Source organism: Ricinus communis, chromosome 2, assembly GCF_019578655.1.
Source record: "Ricinus communis isolate WT05 ecotype wild-type chromosome 2, ASM1957865v1, whole genome shotgun sequence".
Lineage (NCBI taxonomy): Eukaryota > Viridiplantae > Streptophyta > Magnoliopsida > Malpighiales > Euphorbiaceae > Ricinus > Ricinus communis.
The window spans coordinates 8406591-8427861 of NC_063257.1; the positions used below are offsets into that span (position 1 = coordinate 8406591).

The 21271-nt window shown below is 31.7% G+C and overlaps 1 protein-coding gene across 6 annotated transcripts; it reads right to left on the reverse strand.

Annotated features, from left to right (window-relative positions):
• Positions 1-2598: 2598 nt before the first annotated feature.
• LOC8258099 (serine/threonine-protein kinase STY8) lies at positions 2599-17296 on the reverse strand. 6 transcript variants are annotated; one of them, XM_048370735.1, is made up of 17 exons: positions 16637-17289; positions 16158-16272; positions 14072-14181; positions 13751-13870; positions 12868-12940; positions 11940-12008; positions 11581-11694; positions 10932-10982; positions 9664-9803; positions 9460-9567; positions 8500-8573; positions 6100-6275; positions 5291-5386; positions 4541-4621; positions 4378-4428; positions 3042-3182; positions 2599-2950 (listed from the first exon to the last, which is right to left on the reverse strand). In XM_048370735.1, the coding sequence occupies exons 1-17, from the start codon at positions 16822-16824 to the stop codon at positions 2921-2923; spliced, it is 1737 nt and encodes a 578-aa protein (XP_048226692.1). In that variant the 5' UTR covers positions 16825-17289; the 3' UTR covers positions 2599-2920. The 6 variants fall into 6 exon arrangements, 5 of the variants coding, with proteins under 5 accessions (XP_048226692.1, XP_048226690.1, XP_048226691.1 ...); XR_007214717.1 differs by lacking the exon at positions 2599-2950 and adding an exon at positions 5101-5161 and having other exon boundaries at positions 3065-3182; positions 16637-17296; XM_048370733.1 differs by having other exon boundaries at positions 2599-3182; positions 16637-17291.
• Positions 17297-21271: the final 3975 nt, after the last annotated feature.

The window sequence follows — 21271 nt, forward strand, 5'->3', positions numbered from 1 at the left end:
AATATTACAACAATATTCCTTAATACATTTTGTATCGCAATCCTTTATATAAAGACTAAAGGTTTCCTTATCCTATAAGGAGTACGACTTTGTGAATGTAAAGTCTCCCAATTCTAATAAAATTAGTCTTCTTGATCATACAACAGAATCCTAGATCCGGCTAAATTTCTAATTAGAGTCTAATTAAAACTTGGTCTTCAAGATTTTTTATTGTACTTGAATTTAGACTTAGTCAATCCTGTTTTATTGGTTATGACAACTCGATATGCAATATTTAGTCTATTATTGTTTGTTCGGTCTATTTTTTCATGCCCGGCCTATTCTTCATAGTCGGTCTACTCTTTTATGCTCGACCTACTCTTATCTGTTCGGTCTATTTTTTCATGTTCGGCCTACTCTTTCATATTCAGCCTACACTTATCTATCTGGTCGATTTATTATTTCATGTTCAACCTATACTCTAACAATGAACTTATCCCCTCTTAATCGACATATTCTCTAATAATCAGTCCATTCTCTCATCATGATCTTGGACTTTGACAGCATAAGTATAATTAAGAGGAGCCCATGCAGCAATCATTTTTCCAACACTCCGCGTCACTTGGTAATAAAGAATAATTGTTTATTTTTAACAAAATAAAGAATAATTGTTACTTATTAATTTTTAAATTAAATTGATAATCTAATGTTTTATCCTGTCGTCGAGTGGAAGTTTCATTATAATTAAATAAAAGTCAATTAATCAACTGCTGTGTCTTATCTTCTTTTATTTTATTTTATTTCTTTGAGAATTTTGTGAGGGAGAAAACACCATAAAGAGGACAATTAAGTAGTAAAATCCTTTACTTTTCTCTCTCATATTTGGATAAAAGAAAAAAATCAAGAAAAATAACTCATTTTCTTCGTTTACAATTATAACCTTAAACATTTACAATTCTACCCTTTATTTATTACAAGAGAATAATATTTTCCTTTCACTTCGCAATTGGAGAGAAAATAGAGAAAAGAAAAATTGTCATTATTTTCTATTTTTCTTTTATTTTCCTCTGATTTCTAAAAAAGAAAAGAAAAATCCAAACTTTCATTTCCTCTCTTATTTTTCTTCTCCCTTATTTACGTTCGTTCATGGTTAATGTTTTATTCAATGAAGATTTATGCAGTGTTTTTATGCATATGAGGGCCACAAAGAATCTTCCCTCACTAGGTTTTCTAGTAACCGTAGATGGGAAGGATTTGTTAGATCAAATTAACTATTATACAAGTCAATGCATTCATAATAATACCTAATCATTTTCTTTTTCTTCGTGTTGCTATAGAAGTAATCATTGTCGAAGCCAGTAAAGATAAAAGAAAAAAAAAAGTATTATATTAACAATATAATTAATTAAATGTTTCGTACAATCAATTAGCATAATCTGGTTACAAGATCTTATCTTCTTCTTTTATTACAATTCTAACTCTTGAAATTTCTTTATTTGATTTCCCATTTATTAATTTAAATAGTGTTGCCGACTCTAAAAATAATAATACATGTACTTGTTTATTTATAGAATCATTAAAGAAAAAAGGAAATCACAAATGAAAGATCAGTATAACCACAAGAATGAGCAAATTGTCAATGTTTGGTACTATAAAACGAATGTGGTTCAAAGAGGAGAAATGAGAATCGAAGAACTCTTATTGTATGGATGACTTACCAGATTCTGAAGATAATGAATTATTAACGCATTAGCTGACAAATTAGCATGATGCAACTTCAATTACTTCTGCAAGAAGAATGGCAAGATGTTAATATCATGATCAATGTCCCATGTCAATAAAAACTCCTCTCAATGTTTTTTACAGCTAGACTTGGAGCGTTTTTTTTTTTTTTTTAATCCAGAAATCTCTAAGAAATTATATCATGGATACACGTACATGTAAAAATTTATGAATTCAAGAATAAAAAATATAAAAGAAAAAGATATATCACGCGAGGTCTCTATGATAAACTCGGTCCCTAGTTTCCAAAAGTTTAATTCCAAAATAGATGGAGAAGAATCAAATTCGAGACCACTCTTCTCCAACTCGAGACCTTTGGCAATCCAACTTTCAATGTTAACAAACAAAGAAGATAGAATTTGTTGTTGAATATTCTTTATATCATGTAGTAAATGCAAATTTTTAGTTTTTTCTTTTGGAAAAAGAGAAAAGATTCTGTAACTTACCATACAAACAAAGAAGTTAGTTAGAATTTGTAGTTCAATATTATTTATATCATGTAGTAATGCAAATATCTTTTTTCTTATTTTGTTATGCCGCCTTCATTTGTTCAACAGGCCCGCGAATGAAGCTGCTGACTCCATTGCCATATCTGTCAGGAACTGGTCTTGCCCCCCTTGTACCCCTTTCTATGCGTTTCGATTACAATTGTTCCAAAAGGAAAATGCAGAAGCCGCCAAAGCATAATAGCCTAATTTCAATTATCTGATTTGATCGATATTAAAGTAGCAATATCCCCAACAAAGATAAGAGACTGAAATTATCAGGAAAGATAAGGAACCCTTCAAGGTGACAATAGACCATGCAAAAGACCAAAATCACACCAGAAGGACCAGATAAGAAATAGGCAAAACCCTAATTTTGAAGGCCTAAGTGCACAAAAACATGCGTCACAATTTAAAAGCTTTACAACTGCGTGGAATAAATCTGAATCCTCTATAAGAAGCCGATATTTGTGGAAGAATTTAAAAAAAAAAAAATTACAAAATCACGGACATTGTTCCTTTAGTATTGTAGTGTGTCATCCTTCGTAAAATCTTTTCCCTCGGTTGTACATAGAACTCTGTTAACTATTTTGATGAAACAACCAAAAAAAAAAAAAGAGAGAATCATCAAAATGTAACTGTTAGAATATTGCGTATATGCATACAGCATTGTTTCAGCTGCCATTTGATGCATCCTTAGTTTCCTGACAAATGAACGCCCGATTAGATGTATAGGAAGTATAGCTATTTCGAATTTTGCGGTGGAGGGTGGTTGAAGTGTTGAAAGAACTTTACCTGAACTTCCTGTAAAAGCATTTCAAGTTCAACTGTTATCTCAGAGAAGGATGGCCGGTCAGTAGGAGTGGTTTCCCAACATCTCTGCATCAAGTGTAATACCTTCGGGTGTGCATACTGAGGAAGATCTGGCCGCAGCCCCTGCAAAATAGATTAGAAAACATCGATTATGGACGCAACACATACGGAACAAACAAGTTGTTGACCCAAAACAGAACACTGTTTTCTTATTAAGCTTATCTTCATGAAAATATTTAAAGTTGCCTGTTTTAAATTCTAGATATATACCACTCAAAAGCAGGAGCATTACAGAGTTTCTCTAATTGTTAGCTTTGTTGGATTCCACAATGTTGTCTAGTTGGAGATAAAAGGATTTGGTGGTATTTCTTTTAATCAATTTTCTTGTTCATCCATCTTTATTTGTCTCCCTCTTAACTACTTTCACTCAGACCAATAAACTTAAGAAACTATTACTCGTCACCTGGCCCATAAAATTTGGAAAGCTAAAATACCACTCAAATTTCAAGGTAAGGTAAGGTTTTATAAAGTATTTGAAGATAGACTTTAAGAAGGTCGAGTTCTTGATTCTACTTTTGTCCAGAAATGATGGACGGTAAATAACGGTTTTAGGAGTTAAGATATATATCTCTTTGACTTAAAGTACTGGAAAAGGAGGGTTTAGTATTAAAGTTAAAAATTAATCCTGCCAAAAACTCTACTTCCCAAACCCACAATTTGATGGAATTTAAGATTTAAAGGGTTTTTATAAACTTTTAGACTTCTAGTTGCTACTTCCTTCCCAAACAAGGGTAGGGTTACCAAACCTTATAAAAACCTGAAAAACCTCGGAAAACACCATCCAAACAAAGTGTTGCTGGTAGGCAACCATCCTAACATGAAAGCTTTACCTCCTGATTGATGCATCTAGATGCAAGTGTAATTAGTCTCGATAGTTTTTACATAGTGAGGTGGCTTCTGCAATTTAGAACTTCCTTTTTGGTCCTTTTTAGGAGAATTGAGTATGTCCAGAACATAAAGACTTTTGTCAGTTAAAAAGTGCTTGGTGCTCAAATTATAATTTAAAAATTCAATTCAGAAAGCATAACTGACAAATTAATAACACGGACAATCATAGAAATATTCTGTGAAACTTTAATAACTAACAAAACTTATTATCCCACAAACATTTGCAATTGTCGCTAAAAAAGCATGTGCAAACATAATATATCTGACACAGATGGGAAAGCAATATTGTCATGCACTTCTACAAAAGAACATGCAATTCAAATTTCCCTATCAGGTTGAATACATTATGACATATAAACGAAGCGCAAACCTGTCTTACTCCCAGGGCAGCTTGTAGTGGAGTCATAGTATCATACGGTACCTGCAACACCAGTAAAAGTGCCAAGTGAAAATTTCTGTTCAAAACAGTAAGACCTATTCTAAACTTGAATCTTTTTTAAAGGCACAAAGATTGGCATCACTTTAGGTCATACCTTGGCTGTTACAAGTTCCCACAGTACAATAGCAAAACTGAATATATCTGCTTTTTGATCATATGGTTGATGGTTTATAACCTTAAAAGAGACAAATTGCATGTAAGAGACTTAAATCTGAAGTGAAAAAAGAAAGGTGCACCAAATAGCACATGAAGATTCAACATAATAGGGATAAACTTCCATAGCAGAACTCATATAACAGTTTTATATAAGATTTGGAAAATTGGGATTTTAAGATGACTAAAAAACAAAGCAGGCTATATTAACTAAGGAGCAGGCTAAGATTAACAAGCTAATATATTTGATATCCAATAAAATATATACAAGACGAACTTACTTCAAAAATAAAGACTAAACACTCTGAAAAATTTTGAATCATCCGACTATCCTAGTGATACTGGAAATAAGCAAAAGTTGGACAACTGTTCTATAAGTACAATACTCTGATTCACTTCTTAATAGACAAGTGGCAGTCAAGACTATGATTAATGAATGATGATTCAAAAATGTAGAGGTTTAATATTATCTTGTTTCTTGATATTGTTGGAAAGACTTACAGTTTAAGAAAGCACTCCATAAAATTAAATGCACAGAGCAATTGCGAGCAAGCAGCAAATACTGATGATTAAAATGGACAAAAAGATCCCAATTCCTCAGAGCTCAGAACACAATTAAGGTTATATTTCTCTTTAAAGTTAAGAAGCTAGAAAAGGCAAAATCACAAAAGCAAACATAAAAGATTCAAACCTCAGGTGCCATCCATCTGTATGTCCCAGTCTCTGCTGTCATTACACCCTCTTGATTCTGGAACCGAGCAACTCCAAAATCTGCCACCTTGACAACCTTCAGACAAAAACATATTCTTTGATTTAGTTGACAAGTATAAATAAACAAATGTAATAAACCTACACACATATGCAAACATATCTGTACACCAACTCTAATAAATTATAAGAAAACATGACAAGCAGATCAAAACATAATACTAGAGGGCCACATACAGACATCAACTACATTGTTTATGAGAACTCCAAAGAATTCTATTTGTGCAACATGAGCTTGATGTGGTGTTCATAACATCAATAGTGAGGAATATTTGAAATTTATTAAATTACTTATCCATATAACTAGTTAACAAAGAAATCGTATCAAGGACAATCTAAACCAGGAGATTAGCATATGGTGAACCGAAAGGAGTCGTATCCTTGAGCAATTTGCACAAATTAGGAATGGGAGCATATCTTTCTCCAATTCTAACTGAAACGTCACGAGGATCAACATACCATTTCTGCTCCTGCAGAGCAGGTAATGATTCAATTCCCATCATTGAGCTAAACCAATAGACACCCATTAAAGTTAACAAATTGTTCAAAGTAATGAACTTGATTCTTTTCCTATATTAAATATTCAAGACATAGCCCCATCTCACTCTATCCGCAACCTAACTTAGAGCCCAAGAGCTAAAGAAAGATTGATCTAGAAATACTTCATACTGATGTATTTAGGGCCCAACAAATATGCGATCTGGATTCAATCAATCAAAACGAGAATCTTACATTGTGAGTGTCCATTAACAAATTTGCTGTCTTCAGATCCCTATGAATTATATTGTTCTGATGCAAATACTCCATTCCTCTGCAAACATCTATTCCAAATTTCAACAACTGAGGAAGCTTCAATACATTATGGTTTTTATGCAAGTAGTCATAGAGACTTCCACCAGGCATATACTCTGCAAGCAAGAATACATAGGGAGACAGTATTAAATAGAAATAACTTATTTATATGAAAATCTGTTTGAAATAGAAAAAATCCAAATTTCAATTCAAAAGCCTATCCTGCTTCTCTGGAAGAGGAATTAGTCTTGAAACTGTATTTACTTCAGTATTAAAGTGAGACTACATACAGAAATTTTATGTTAATTTGGTAGCATTTGAATAAAGATGAATATTAGTTAATTAAAAGTACTGCAATGTAATCTGTGATACACAGGGTTCATCTACTTAGTCAGACTCATGAATGCATTTTAAGTCTTCGTCAAATAAAGAAAAGCAAAAGTACATTCCTTTGTAGTAACACCCTTCTAAAAATGGAGAACTAGCCTCCATTATCGTAATATAACCAAATAAAATCAAGTCCTCATAAAATCGAACGACAGTGTGAAATGTTCATGGTTTGTCTTATCCCCTATCCACAAATGCCAAAAAACAAAATGGAAAAGCACTATCCAAATTCCACTTAAATGCAGCCAATGACTAGTGCAGAGACACATATAGATCTAATGAGCACTCGCAGAAAAAAAAAATATTAAGAATAATGAAGGAAAAAAATATGAAAGTATACAAAGGTTTTTAATCCACTTCTAGGTTGTTAGAAGTTGTATTTATCCCACATTGCCTAGTTACTAGGCTGTTATGTTATATATATATGTGGATTGGGCACCCTCTTCCTTTGAGCTAGCTTTTGGAAATGAATTCTCCCCAAGTCCATTTGTCATGGTAGCAGAGCCAGTCTTTTATCTGCGATGAAAAGAAGTGGAAATGGATCCGTTGCTAAACAAAAAAATGATTCTCAATAACTGAGAAATCATCACCCTTTTCCAAGCCACTTGTTTGGTCAACCCTGCTTTATCTCTCCAATAAGCCAAAGGCAAGAAGGAAAACCTACATCTATCAAAGAAAGCAAAATCTCCAAGCAAAAACCTACTTCCACCAAAGAAAGAAAAGTTTGCAACGAAAAACCTATACACCAAAGAAAGCAAAAACCAATCAAATACCATTAACCTCTTGTGATTTTCAGTTGTCATTATACTTGTTTACAAAAAGACGCCATCGTGTTAGGGGGGTTCAGAGTGCCGCTTAGCTACATGAAAGTATACACTCTACAAACCTGGAAAGAAAGTGGAAACTTAAATAACCAAGAGCAAAGCAAGCAAAGATCCCGATAAGAGTTAGTACCAAAGACACCTCTAAACATACGCACCAAGCACAACAGGAACCTTCCAAACTTCTGAAGTTGCAGCATTTACTGTACCCAATTGCCAAAAAACTTTAAAGTTTAAAGTAAAAAATAGAAATGATTTTGAATATTATCCAAAAAATGCTCTATGATATGATTTCTCAAACGATAGGTTTTCCCCACTTCCCATTCAATTTTATTTATTTTGACAAGAACAAGCTGCATTCCATGGAGACACTTTCACCTTCATATCTTGCGAAAGATGTCCAAAGACACAGTTTATGAAGTTCATCCACAAGACTTATTTGCACATGCACTTAGAAATAACTAATAAACAATTTGGCATTTGCTTGTGTAGATAAGTAACTTTTAAGCTAAATGTATTCATGGAAACAGACCATGGACAAGACCACTTGACCAATGAGGCTTCTCATATTTTAGTCATAGTAGAGACATACTTTGCAAGAAAAGAAGAATATTTACCAAAAGCATCTTTTTCTTCTACTTCTACAAGATTATCTAAATCACCATTCCCTTTTTCACTTTACGATGCATACATGACTTCACAATACCATTTTTCTTTTGGAAGCAACGAGAGAGAAAAAGGGTTCACATGGCTACATTCCTAGGTCATGACAATCTATTTCATTCATAATGTTGGCACCAGCAGAAACAACTGCCTCTAGTCTATAGCATGGTCTCATGATCCATAGACAACATGTCATAGTTATGTAAATGTGCTTATTCAACCAATATAATCTCAAATGCCGACTTAAGTTCTGATTATCCATTACAAGTTGAGGAAAATAAAGAAATGATAGAAATAATGAAGTCTCTAAAAGAAACTCAATTACTGGATTTATCTGCATATGTTCTATCTATTTTTATTCTCCAAAACATGTGCATGTTTCAATGGCCATTGATCAAATAAAAAGAAAAGGGAGGTGCAGAAGAAAGAAACCAAAATCAAAGTTTTTCTTATGCAAGGAATTATCTACCTGTTACTATGCATAAATGTGGAGACTTCGTACATGCACCAATAAAACGAACAATATTTCTATGTTCGACCTGCCTGCATCAAGAAAACATAAAACCAAAGAAAAAGATAATCAAATGTGACAAGATCCAGGGCAAATAAGGCTGTTCCATAACTTGAACAGTGTGCCTCCAAGCACAAAGGGCAACCATATCATTATAAAAAGGCTCACCTCGTCTAGTTGCAAATATAAACACACAGATTGCCAAGTAGATTGAGAAATATTAGATAAAACTGACTACAGTTATAATAAGGGAAGAGGTATAGATGCACAAATATTCATGAAGTTCAAGATTAGGATTTTTATGCAGCCAAAGAATTCTAATGAAGAATTTAGCTCAAATAGTAAAGCATATCCAAATGATAATGTTCATTCTATTATGGATAACATGGTCAGTGAAATAACATGCCTAGGGGCATAATATGGGAATACACATCATATAGGAGTTTAGCAAGTACAGAAAAAAAGTATAATTAATTAGAGTTCATTGGTCTGCCCGTGGGCCCATGCATTGTCCAGAGGACAGAATACCGTCGAAACTGAAAAACTAGCTGACAGATTAGCATTGGGATGTACCAACCTCACTAAATAAAATTGTAAATGACATCAGTATTTCCAGTTTCATGGATAATTTTTATTCAATAATCCTAGCATATGTCAAGGGAAGTATGAGATATATGAGTTGAAGTTTGTGTTCAAGAACTGAATCCTTCGAGTAACAATTCATTTTAGTACAATTTAGTCATTTTCCTTCATATTTGAAGTAACCTTGAGTTGAAGAATTTAAAACTCTGGAACCAAGGGTATGCAACAAAATGATATTATCAAAATAGGAAAAGGAATGAACATTTTTAGTCAGCGTGCTCGGCAAAAACCAATTTCAAACTATAAATTGTTAAAACAGTTTAGAAAACTATTCACCTTAGGATTGCAACTTCTTGAGCAAACTCCTCTTCTTGAGTATCATTTAATTGCTCAGATCTAAGAACTTTAACAGCCACATCTTGACCAAAGTAAACTCCATGATACCTTCACACAAACAGAAGCTAACAATGAGACAACGAAAATAATATTAAAGAAGAAAAGATTAATGGAAAGTAGCAAGTCAGAAAAGGTCAAACTCACAAATCTCCACAAGAACCAGATGCAATTCTTTCTCCTATCTTTATTAATCGTCTATCTATTTCCCAATCTCCAGATCTCGCTGCTGCTGCTAAAGCTTTATTCATAGCTGAATGAGAATGTGAAGAACCAGACCATGACCCCTACACTTTCAGAGAGGATAGTCATAAAAGTTTTGCAGTTATAGCTTTTATTAATTTTTTTTTTTTTTCTTAAAGAAAAGGAGCCTAAACTATAGCCACTGAATCATTTTTGCCCATAAATCAGTTTTCAGTCAATTGACATTTAAAGCTAGCAAATTTGGTTAATCAAGTCGAGTAGTCAGCTCCCTTTTGATGGCTGATTACATGACAGTAGTCCTTCAGAGAAGAAGCATGCTTTTCAAATATCTGCATTTACTTTCCAATGCTGACTCAACACTATTTCTACCTGGTTGAACCATTGATGGATGGGAAAAAAAGATATAAAAAGACAAGTTCATACTTGCAGCTATAATTACTTATGACTTTAAAATAGTTCAAGCACATTTCATAAAGTTCCAACTTTGTAGGACACACCTGGAGGAAGGAATGCAACTCATACTGAAAGTTGCAACAAACAAATAACAATAATTTATTAAAATTTTCAAAAAGTAGGGGAAAAGAATATCATTTTCCAATTCTTTTTCCTTTCATTTTAGAATCATCTCTTTTTGTCTCTCATTTATCAAAAGACAGAAATACACACCAAGGTCCCCTCCATAACCTGCTATGGCTGGGCAAAACCCAAAACTGGGAAGAATTTGCATAACACCTATCAAAGATCCATACCCAATTCAGAAGAAAACACCACAACCAGCCAGAACCTAATGACAATGGGTTACAGATCCTTCCAGCAGATGAATTTCCCAATTAGCTTAACTTTTCTCTTTACAATGTGTCACACACTCATATTCAGTCATACTAGCTACCTGAATCCCTCTTTCCCTCAACCTTAGGTGTAAGGAAATTCTATCCCATGTTACATGCCAACTAAAAAGCAACTAGCACCAACAGGAACATGCCCATTCATTACCAAAGACTAACTAGAATTTCTCCCACAACATGTGCAGTTCTTCCAGATAATTACATTAACAATTGGAAAATGTAATTTTGAAACCAGTTCCTGAACATAAAGAAACAATCTCCCCCAACTCTGTTATAGAGCAAATCAAGTTCTTAAAAAGATAACATGATTTAAGCAAAGTAAAAATTTACATTCAAACAATTGCATTACAGTGGAACAGACTTTACCTCACTTCTAGCAATTGCTTTCCCCATAGCCTCAAGCAAACCATCTGTATCCTGGCCATAACATTGCAAAGTCAGCAACATTTGGACTCAGCACAGATCCCTGTCATAAGGAAATATAATCACAATGCTCCTTAATATAATGTAAGGCCTTTGTTAAGGAAATATAATCACAATGCTCCTTAATATAATGTAAGGCCTTTGTTAAGGAAATATAATCACAATGCTCCTTAATGTAATGTAAGGCCTTTCTCCTAGGAAAAAGCATAATTCTTTAAAATAAACCAATTTGATTAATAGAAACAACAAAAGAGAAAAGTGAATATTCACCAAATGGCAATAACTGAATGTATAACCCAAATTTATGTGATTGTTTCACTGAATATCAAGGACGAGATAAAACACAGGTACTGCATGTACTTTCAAACAATCAGAAAATCATCACCAAATTGTTAAATCATACAGGAAGCCTCATAGAACCACAGGAAAGAAAAGGGAAAATAGAACAGGCGATGAGAATAAACTAGTAAAACTGAATTATGATATGTGAGATAAAAATCTAGGAGAACGACTCCATAGACAATGCTGACATATAAAACTCAGTATTACAAACAGCTAGCCGAAATACAATTACTTTATAACAAGTAACAACTACCTGTATAGGCCATCCATCCACCACAAATACATCCAGAGAGTAGCCGTCAGTTGTTGAGAAAACATGTGCTTCACGGATGTTAAGTCCAATATCTGAAAGCAGAGCAGAAAGCTACAAGAAAACATCTTATTAGAAGAGATTCACAATTCTTGATCAAACTGTCAAACGATATCAATCCCAACTGCTCAAATTCATCAACATTGGCTAGTATATTTTATTTCATTACATCAAAACGTTTTACCAGATATGAGACAAATTTTGAAATTAGTGTCAAATAGTTGACATGTTTCCTTAAAACCATTTTCTACATTGTTTCACATCCTCCATTTATTTTTAAAAATGTAACTATATCTTACAAATATTGCAAGTTGCTTCAGATAATTTGCAGAGGGCTTAAGGTTGCACACTCCTTCCCTACTTTGTACCTAATAGCCACCAACCATGCATAGCCTCTAACACTTTAGCTAGTTTGAAGGTTAAAAAAAAAAATACATTAGAAACAAGGAACTTTTCAGAAATACCCTAAAATCAACAAAAAAAATCATTTTACTGTGCAAATTATTTTTTTTCAAAAATACTGTTTTTTTTTTGTTGCTTTTTGGTTGTTCTTTACTTGTTTTTTTTGTTGTTTTACCAAAACAAAACCTAAATCGTAATTTTAAAAAAAAAAATCAAAAAACCGTATTTTTCATATTTTAAGACAGTAAAAATTAAAAAAAAATTAACACCATAAATTTGGTAAATAATAAAAAAACATAGGTGTTTTTGTTATTTTTCCTAAAAACAACTTCAGTGCAATTAAAGATATCTACAAACTGCATCTAGCAGAGAAATTCCAAACAGAGAACAAGTGCGTCCTAATACAGGCAGTAAAGCCACTCAGAAAATAAAATAAAACAAAATTTAGAAACCTATAACATCCCATCACGTTCTCAGTAACCTGATGTGTAATCATACAAAAGAACTAGGGAAGGCATTGCTCTAAATTTTATTTCTTTTGGAAAACCAGAAATATCAGCACAATAGTTACTGACATAATTTGTTCTTGATTTGCAGAACAGAAGAAAGAAACACCTTCATAAGGAAAATAGATCCAATCTTAATTTTATTTTGTTGTTCATATTTTCGTAAGTGGAAATCAATCACGAAATCTCAAAAAAGTACAGAAATTAGTCACTGAAAAGTGCTTCAGTTCATGGAGCCTAACCATTGTAATAAAAATGCCTACATAAGAGAAAGAACAATTCAAAAATAGAGTACTGGAGCATAATTCTTCCCAAATACCTGACTGAGAAGCTTTGGTTTGTCAACTGTGGAAAATATAACTTCATGAATTGGAACAGGTACAAATTCTTGTCTGCATTAAATTTCCAAAACAACTTACTTTACATGCATAAATGACAAACAAAAGATCTAGAAGTGATAGAAGAGATCTTATTCATTTTAATATATGCAATTTCATAAAAATCTCAAACCAATCTATAAGCATTTTAAAAAATAGATGTCGTGTTCTACTTACAAATTCATGTATATTTTATATTACATCATTTAAAAACATCTCGCATAGAATGAGATCCTTTTGATAAACACCTATACTTCATGAGTCTCAAAAGAGTTTTCTAATTTCTTATTAACAAAATCTTTTAAAAAAAAATAAATTAGTCGGATAAGATAACATAGTTGGTTACTTTTTCCAAAAATTTCCAAGATTTTAAGAGAAAATCTTTTCAAAGGGATAGAAAGATGTTAATACAAGAATAAAAATAAGACAGTACTTCTGAACCATATAGTAAGGAACAAAAACAAAACATTCTGAACATTTTTACTTCAATGTCACTCCAATTAGAGATCATCTACCTCTTACTAGCACTTTCCTCTAATTATGAAAACAGAAAAGTAGCAAAGCATAGCTTATTGACAAGAACCTCCCAATGCCAACCTGGAGAAGGAACAAACTGAGGATTGCAATTTGCACCAGCCAAAAACATTCCCAACCATGCATGAACACATCATGAACTAACTACAAGGAAGCTAACCATATTCCCAAACAAAATTATAAAATTCTTCCACATGCATGGCTTACATATAAAAGATTAGATGATCTTTTTGTTCTTTCAGAATTTACAGAGTACCACAAGAAAATACTGATAAAGCTCTGTTAAGATACCTTCTGGAAACATTTTCCATATGATATGTTTCCTCCACCCCCTTGGAAGTCTTTCTAACATCCAAATTTAGATCCTCGAGCTTAGAGCAGGGCTCAAAGTCAATTGCGGAATCCCTGATTCTACTTACAAGCCATAAAAATATAAATAAATAAAGAGGAGAAGATGCACTAAAAAATCAACAATTTATAGAATACTAAAATGAAAGCATCAAGAGTGTGGTGCGGTGTTGCCAAAAATTTTCATCACTATGTCGTGCAAATGCACTCACTTAAAATAATAGATAGAACACAGAGAAGTAAGATCCTTGTTGAATAGAATACCTCTTATTTGATGGCACAGCTCCATTATCTGCATCAAAATCTGGCCTTCCAGGAGAAATAACGTTCAAAACTTGTTGGTCATCACCATCATCGGATCTAGCGCCGAGGTTCTACTCAGCAAGCAAAAAGGAAAAAGAAGTAAAAAGAGAAGGAAAGTATGAATGTTAGCTACATTGCTGAAACAGAATAGCAGGAAAAGATCACAAAAAATATTACTCCAGCTGGAAAGTCAGTTTATAGGAATCTTCAAATCTCAATACTAACAAAGGTTTTCAACTTTATAGCTGAGCAATAGAAATCCTTAGAGCAAATAGCACTACATCAAAAAGATCCTAAAGCCAAAACATAACAAAGTGATTTATACAGCCAAATCAAACACTTATACTCACCATCTAGAGCACCCATGGAGCTAGGGAAGAAAACTTAAAATAAACAAGATTGAAAAGTTCAAAAAGAAGCCAATAGAAAACAAGTTTAGTTTTCCAACTAGCCAAAAAAGATGAAGTTTGAATTCACAAATGCAGTGAGAGAAAATTAACTACAAGGTTGAAAAGTTGGGAATAGGAAATATACTTTTGGTGCACATAATAGCCCACATTAAGATCTCAGGTAACTTCTAAATAAGTTTCTGAATTGTGATTGAGAGATCAGGTGCTAGTTTTTAGTAAGCTTTCAAATTTAAATAACCTAGAGCTAAAAATGAAAAGGAGACCATCATTGTTAAATCATCTCTCTACACCTGAACCTAAGAGATTTAATAATCATCCCTAAAATCATTTTACATATCACTGATATGGATGTTCAGGTCATCTTAAGCGTGAAATTTGAAAACATAATAGTAGACATTATCAAGTTCATTAACATTCATAAATACTCCTGCAATATCATGCATCAATAATTATCCTTTTGATAGCGTTACCATACATAATTTGGTGATACTATCCTCCATCATAGCTGCCTGACAGTTCTAGTACAGATTAGCTCATCCATAATACAAAGAGTCTAACATGTTATTTCACACTGCATCTATGTTGCTATCACTTTAATCTGTAAGAAAATTAGTAAGCATTGGCTCACAATCCAGGGCCATCATGTTTAGGCTTAATTCACATAATCAATACTTTTAAGACCTGCTATGTTGCCAAAATCTGGCACTTCAAAAGTTATAGAGCACAAATAAGATACAAAATGGCTCTTTTTGCAATCACCATTGTTAAGGATGCTCTCCATCCATTTATATCTGTATATACAGGGCATATGCTACTTCAACTTGCTACTTATTCATCATTTTTTCAGAAGAGATATCATATAATGTCATAAACATATGCAAAAAGATTGTCATTCTCATGGCAAAGGATAAGCATAGTTGGCATATCCGCAAAGTTTTGCTGACTGAACCAAAATTTCAAGGAGAAATCTAACCATTCTCAAGAACAGTGTTCTGTCTAGAGAGCTCTCTTTCTCTTACCACCCCCCCTTCCCCCCCAGACAAAAGAAAGAAAAATAGAATTAAAGGAAGAAAATTTATGAATGTCTTGCATACATGAGTAATGCATATAACCCTCCAAGTCAAAGGAAATTCCAATATAAAGTAAGCTAATTCACACAACAGCCAAATACAAAATCATCTTAATAAAAAATTTGTAAACAGACACAGACGCCTCTTTTGGAGGGTAACATCCATCAACCATGATAAGCAACCATTTCCACAAAATCACTAAATCTTGAATGACTTCCATCATGCTACACAGCTCTCTAATTATGATCCAATGTCAGAAGATATAAATGTGAAATAAAGTTGTATTGCTACCCCAGAATCTGCCAAGTACCATCGATATCTACAGATAATTCATGTTCATGATGAGAATTTAAATCTTACTCTAAAATCCAAAAGAAAAAATAAATAAATCTAAGTCGTTCTTCACCTCAGAAAATAATAGTTGGTAATTGAGGGTTTAAATTACAGAAAAGCAACACCAATACACTATGGATCCAATTATTATTCATGCACAAACACTCAAAAGAAAAGGTGTTGACCTTTATTTAAGACCAGCTTTAGTCGTGAAAGAAATAGGTGGTACAGTACCTCTAGAAAACGAATATGATAAACGGGACGTTTCTCCGGGTCCTTAGCCAATGCAAGAAGTTTTTGGTGTAACAGAACATCCTCTACTCTATCCATGTTCACATCAAACCCATAACTGATATCAAACAAGTAAGCAGAAAACAATAAGTCCATCGGTCCACGCAAAATTAGATGCACAAAGCACAAAAACATGTATGAGCACAAACTTTAACCAAAAGTTTACCAAAAATTACCTAATATACCAAAAGTTTCTAAAAAAATACACAAGTTCAAGAAAGAAAAGAAAAAAAGAAAAACACCATGCACACTCTAGTTAATTTACATCTGTAGCCGTAACCGATTCAAACAGTATTCACTCACGAACTACAATATTTTCAATCGCACTGAACGTTCTCATAATATAAGCACAAATATCACCCAAAAACATGGACATATACATTTAGGTATAAATTAAAAAGAAATAAAATAAATAGAAAAACCTAGGAGGCAAGCGATTGAAATGAGAATCAAGCAGTTCACGAAACAAGTCAGGATTAGAAACAGCATCCTGGTGACCACTCTCTATCAACCGATTAAACACATCGTTTTTCACATCGTAGTTACTGAAACTCCCAAAGCAACTCCTCGGTGGAGACGAGCTCTCTCCTACTCCTTCTGTTAAATCCATTTCTTTGTTTCTTTCTTTATTTCTATCTTCTTCTTTCTTTCTTTTTCTTTTCCTTTCAAAAACTCACGCTGTTTCCATGAACAAAGAAATCGCAAGGAAATTTTGTACGGACAGAGAGAAAAATGATTTTAGTCAGTTGCAAGTAGAGAGAGAGGATCTTTGACTAGAGATATAGAATCTCTATCCACGGGTGAGTTTGGGAATTTTGAAGGTACGTGAAGGGCAATTTCGTCCTATCAAAGATTCTGTATCAGAGTACGGAGAGACTGTCTATGCAAATTCTAGAGAAAGAAATAGAAAGAGTTCTGAACAGAGAGACTAGCGCAGGTGTGTTTTCGTCCTTTCCTCTTTTTTTTCTGTTTCTAAATGGATAGGGTTGTTAAGTCCAGTGTGTCAGAACTAAATGACTGGACTACCCTTGGGAGCTTTACGAATTTACGGATATTAAAGAAAGGGAAAGTTCATAGAAAAGCTATTTCGTACCGAAAAGGGAAAAACGAGCTATAATTAGGTTGCTCACGCTATACGCGTTTCAAGAATTCAGATGTAGGAATGTGCTAAGCTGACAGGACTGGTATGATTACAGACTGACAGATTGGTGTTTGAGTCCACGTGGAAGAATTAAGCGATCTGTTGAGGATCGCGCGAGACAGAGTGGCAGCTCGTTCGGCGATTTTAGAATCTAATTATGAAAAAAGGGTAAATTAGGAAAGAGATAGTGCGTAAATAATGTTTATTTTATCCTTTTCGTTAGAATTGTAAGTTTTTTGGACAATTATAATTATCAGTTAAAAGGGTAAATGCCTTGAAATTGGTTTTGCAATCAAATAAATAAATCATCTTAAACTTGGATTTGGAAAACATAATTGATGATAAATTTTAGTGGATTCAGTCATAATTTATAAATTTATTAAATAAGAGTCATATATCATATCACTCATCCTAATTGATTTTAAATATTCTTTTTATAAAATAAAAGAATAAATCATATATAAAGATATTTAGACATTAACATTAAATAATTGACAAAAATAAATATGTATTAATTAATTAAAAATCTATTTCTATAAATCACATAATAAATTGAATTTATCAAAAAAAAATTCAAATTATTAAGTCATGCAATTGGTCATTTTAGTCGTTTCTTAAATTGTCATTTATGACAAAAGGTGCTTTTTTGGGGCATTATATCTATCACTATAAATTGAAGATGGTTTCTTTTCTTTCTTTCTTTTTTTTTGGGTTTTTATTCCAAAAAAGAAGGAACAAAGTAGAAGTAGCAATACGTCCTTTTGATTTTCGAAATAAATATAAAGCCTCCACATTCATTATTTTTTCTTTTTTTTTTCTAAGAAAAATAACTAAATCATAAAGCTATTTTAGCATTAAAAATTAATAGGTGATGTGATTCCATGGAACCCTGACCCTCTTTATATATTATATAAAATCAACAAATTATTACATTTATGGAAATTACCATATACCTAGTCTTCAATCCAATAAGTGACTACCAAGAAAAAAGAAACTCTAGTAAAATTTTGATATTCTTTTTGCAGCAACAATGATTCATTTGCTCTTCTATTTAGTTTTTTTTTTAATTATTTTTTTAAAATAATTAAAAAATTATCTTTATTGGTAGGTATTTTATCACCCTGGCATAATTTGGTAAAATGAAATCACACTTAAAAACGTGATTAATATTGGTGGAAGTGCAAGTGATATGCTTAAAAAACGTGATTAATATTTTATTCTTATAAATGGCTTTACTTTCACAATGGCCATTCCAATCAATTTATGTCTTTTTAAGAATTACCAGTGGAACATTATCTTTCTTTCAATGTTTACTTCTCCTTTAAGTGAGGAATTTTAAGCTTTCGGCTACTTGCTATTGGTGAAAATATCATATTTTTAAAAATCATTTAGCTTAATCACCACTGCTGATGGCTCTATTTGTCCACATAATTAATTAGAGTAAGGGAGTTGGGTAAAAAAGCAAAAATAAAAATAAAAAGTTGAAACTCAAGTCATTGTATTCTCCTTCTAAAGAGGGAAGAAAATAAAACATATTTTCTATTAGACAATATTAGTAAAAAAGTTTATTTTATTAATTAATTTAGAACGTGTAAAGTAAGATTTTATAGTGATAAAGTAATATAATTGACTTTTTATATTTAATATTTAATTAAATAATAATTTTTAGAAAATAATTTTATTTTTTCATAAGAGGGTCGACTGTACTTTAAATATTTTAGTGCAATTGTATAAGCAAAACTTCAATTCGAGACTTTAGTTAAGTTAAAAGAAATTTTTATCATCTTATATAAAAAAGTAATTTTTTTCAATTTTTTATATATAAATAAATAAATAATCTATGAGAATGAGAATATGAAATCAAATTAATTTAAAGAAAGAAATTATTATCTCCCATAAATCTAATTTTTTTCAAATGTTTCTAAACTTAGGCTGATTCTTGCCACCATAATCTCAAAAGTGGTTGTTTACTTTTAAGTGAGAAAATGTTAATGATGATTAAGAAATTTTGCTTATCTGGGTAATTATAATAATGACTCATTAACCACTACTTCAAAATATTGTATTCCACAAATCAATTAGGTGTGGCACATTAATGTAAAAGTATGATAGTTGAGAACAACAAGGACCTCTTGCCTCTCCTTTTAACTGGATAAACACTCTTAACTCTCTAACAGTCAAATGCCCTTTTTTCTTTCTTTAAAAAATAAAAGCAAAAAATATAACATTTTTGTGTGTGCTTTGAAATTGAAAAAATATTTATAGTTTATGGTACCAAGAAAGACTTATAAGAAATGTTACTTCAACTTAACTCTGCCATCATATATTAAGTACTTCAATTTCAAATATGTGTGTGGTCTTTCTATTTCATTCTAATTATATACCACTTTCATATATGACTTTTTATACATTCTTTTAGAAAAAATTGTAGATATTTTTTTAGTGGAATTTTAATAAATAGATTTTAATATAAAAATAATATAAATATAAAATATTAAAAAATACAATCACTAATTATATTGACAAAGCGGAAAATTGCAATTCTTCTTAAATATATATAAAAGAAAAATTATTTAATAGAGTGTTTGGTTCAGAGATTTGATGCAGCTGATACTGAACAACTATATTAAAGCATTTGGTAAATATTTAAAAAACAGCAACTGATAGTTGATTTAATCTCAATCAACTGTTGATTGTATTAGCTCTATTTTAGAATTTTTTCTTATCAGTCGATAACTGATTTGATTTTTTATCTATTTGAATATTATTATTTTTATTAAAATTTATTAATAATAATTCATTATAAATTGATCTCATATAATTATTTTTATAATAAATAATTATTATTTTATTTTTAATAGTTAAATAATTATAATATTTATAATTATAAATTTTTATTAGTAGAATTTTTAAATTTTTATTTTTAAAATAATTTTTATAAAACTTTTAATAATAAATACAATTGAGTTAAAAAAATTAACTATAATGTTTTTAATTATTATAAGTTATTTTAATTAATTTGTATCATCGAATATAATTATAAAATATATTTAACGATAAATTATACTTTCAATAGTCATTTAACAATATTCTACCAAACGGTTTAATTTATCAACCATCGGTTAACAGCTATCAGCACCAAATTTTAATGTAGCACTTCTTTTTTTTTTTTGGAAATTTGGAAATTCTTAAAATAGCACTTTATATTTCTATTCAAAGAGTGAATGGATTCATAATGTTTTGAATGTGATTCCACCTGTATTTTAGCTATCATATCACTTTTATTTTTTTAGTCAATGGCTTTTAATTCTATGAAATCAAGCCCTTCTGATGGTTACAATGATAAAACAAAAAATAAAATCAGATACCAAATTAAATTAAATAATTTAGCCAATTCAAGTACCAAAAAAAGAAAGGCAGAAACATATATGCAGAAAACCTAAATAGAAGAATTGTGTGATAAAATAGGCAAAGTGCGTTCATATCAAGCAGCACCACAATTAAAATTCGAGGTCACCCTACTTATAAAAGTAAACTGCTAATGTTTTTGTTTTAGGAATGAGTACGTAGGGACTGTTTATGCTGGGGGCACATTTCAATGGAAAGTAGGGATTGGATGCAAGAATAGAAAAAAAGAAGATTGGGTGTGTTTGGTGACAAAGTGGGTCCTATTATGATATTCGAAATCTGATGAAAGGAGACAGTGGTTTTTGTTAAGTTGTTTTCTGAATGAGACAGGAAGATAATATACAAAGGTGAAAAGGGGCATTGTAAACTGATGAAAAAAGCAAAAGAAAAGAAAAAGGAAAGAAGAAGTTGAAACTGGAAGCATAGAAGAGAAGAAAAAAGAAAGGGATCAATTATCAAGAGCCAGAAGGCTGGACCATTTTTATTAAAGGAAATTGCAGATAAGGTG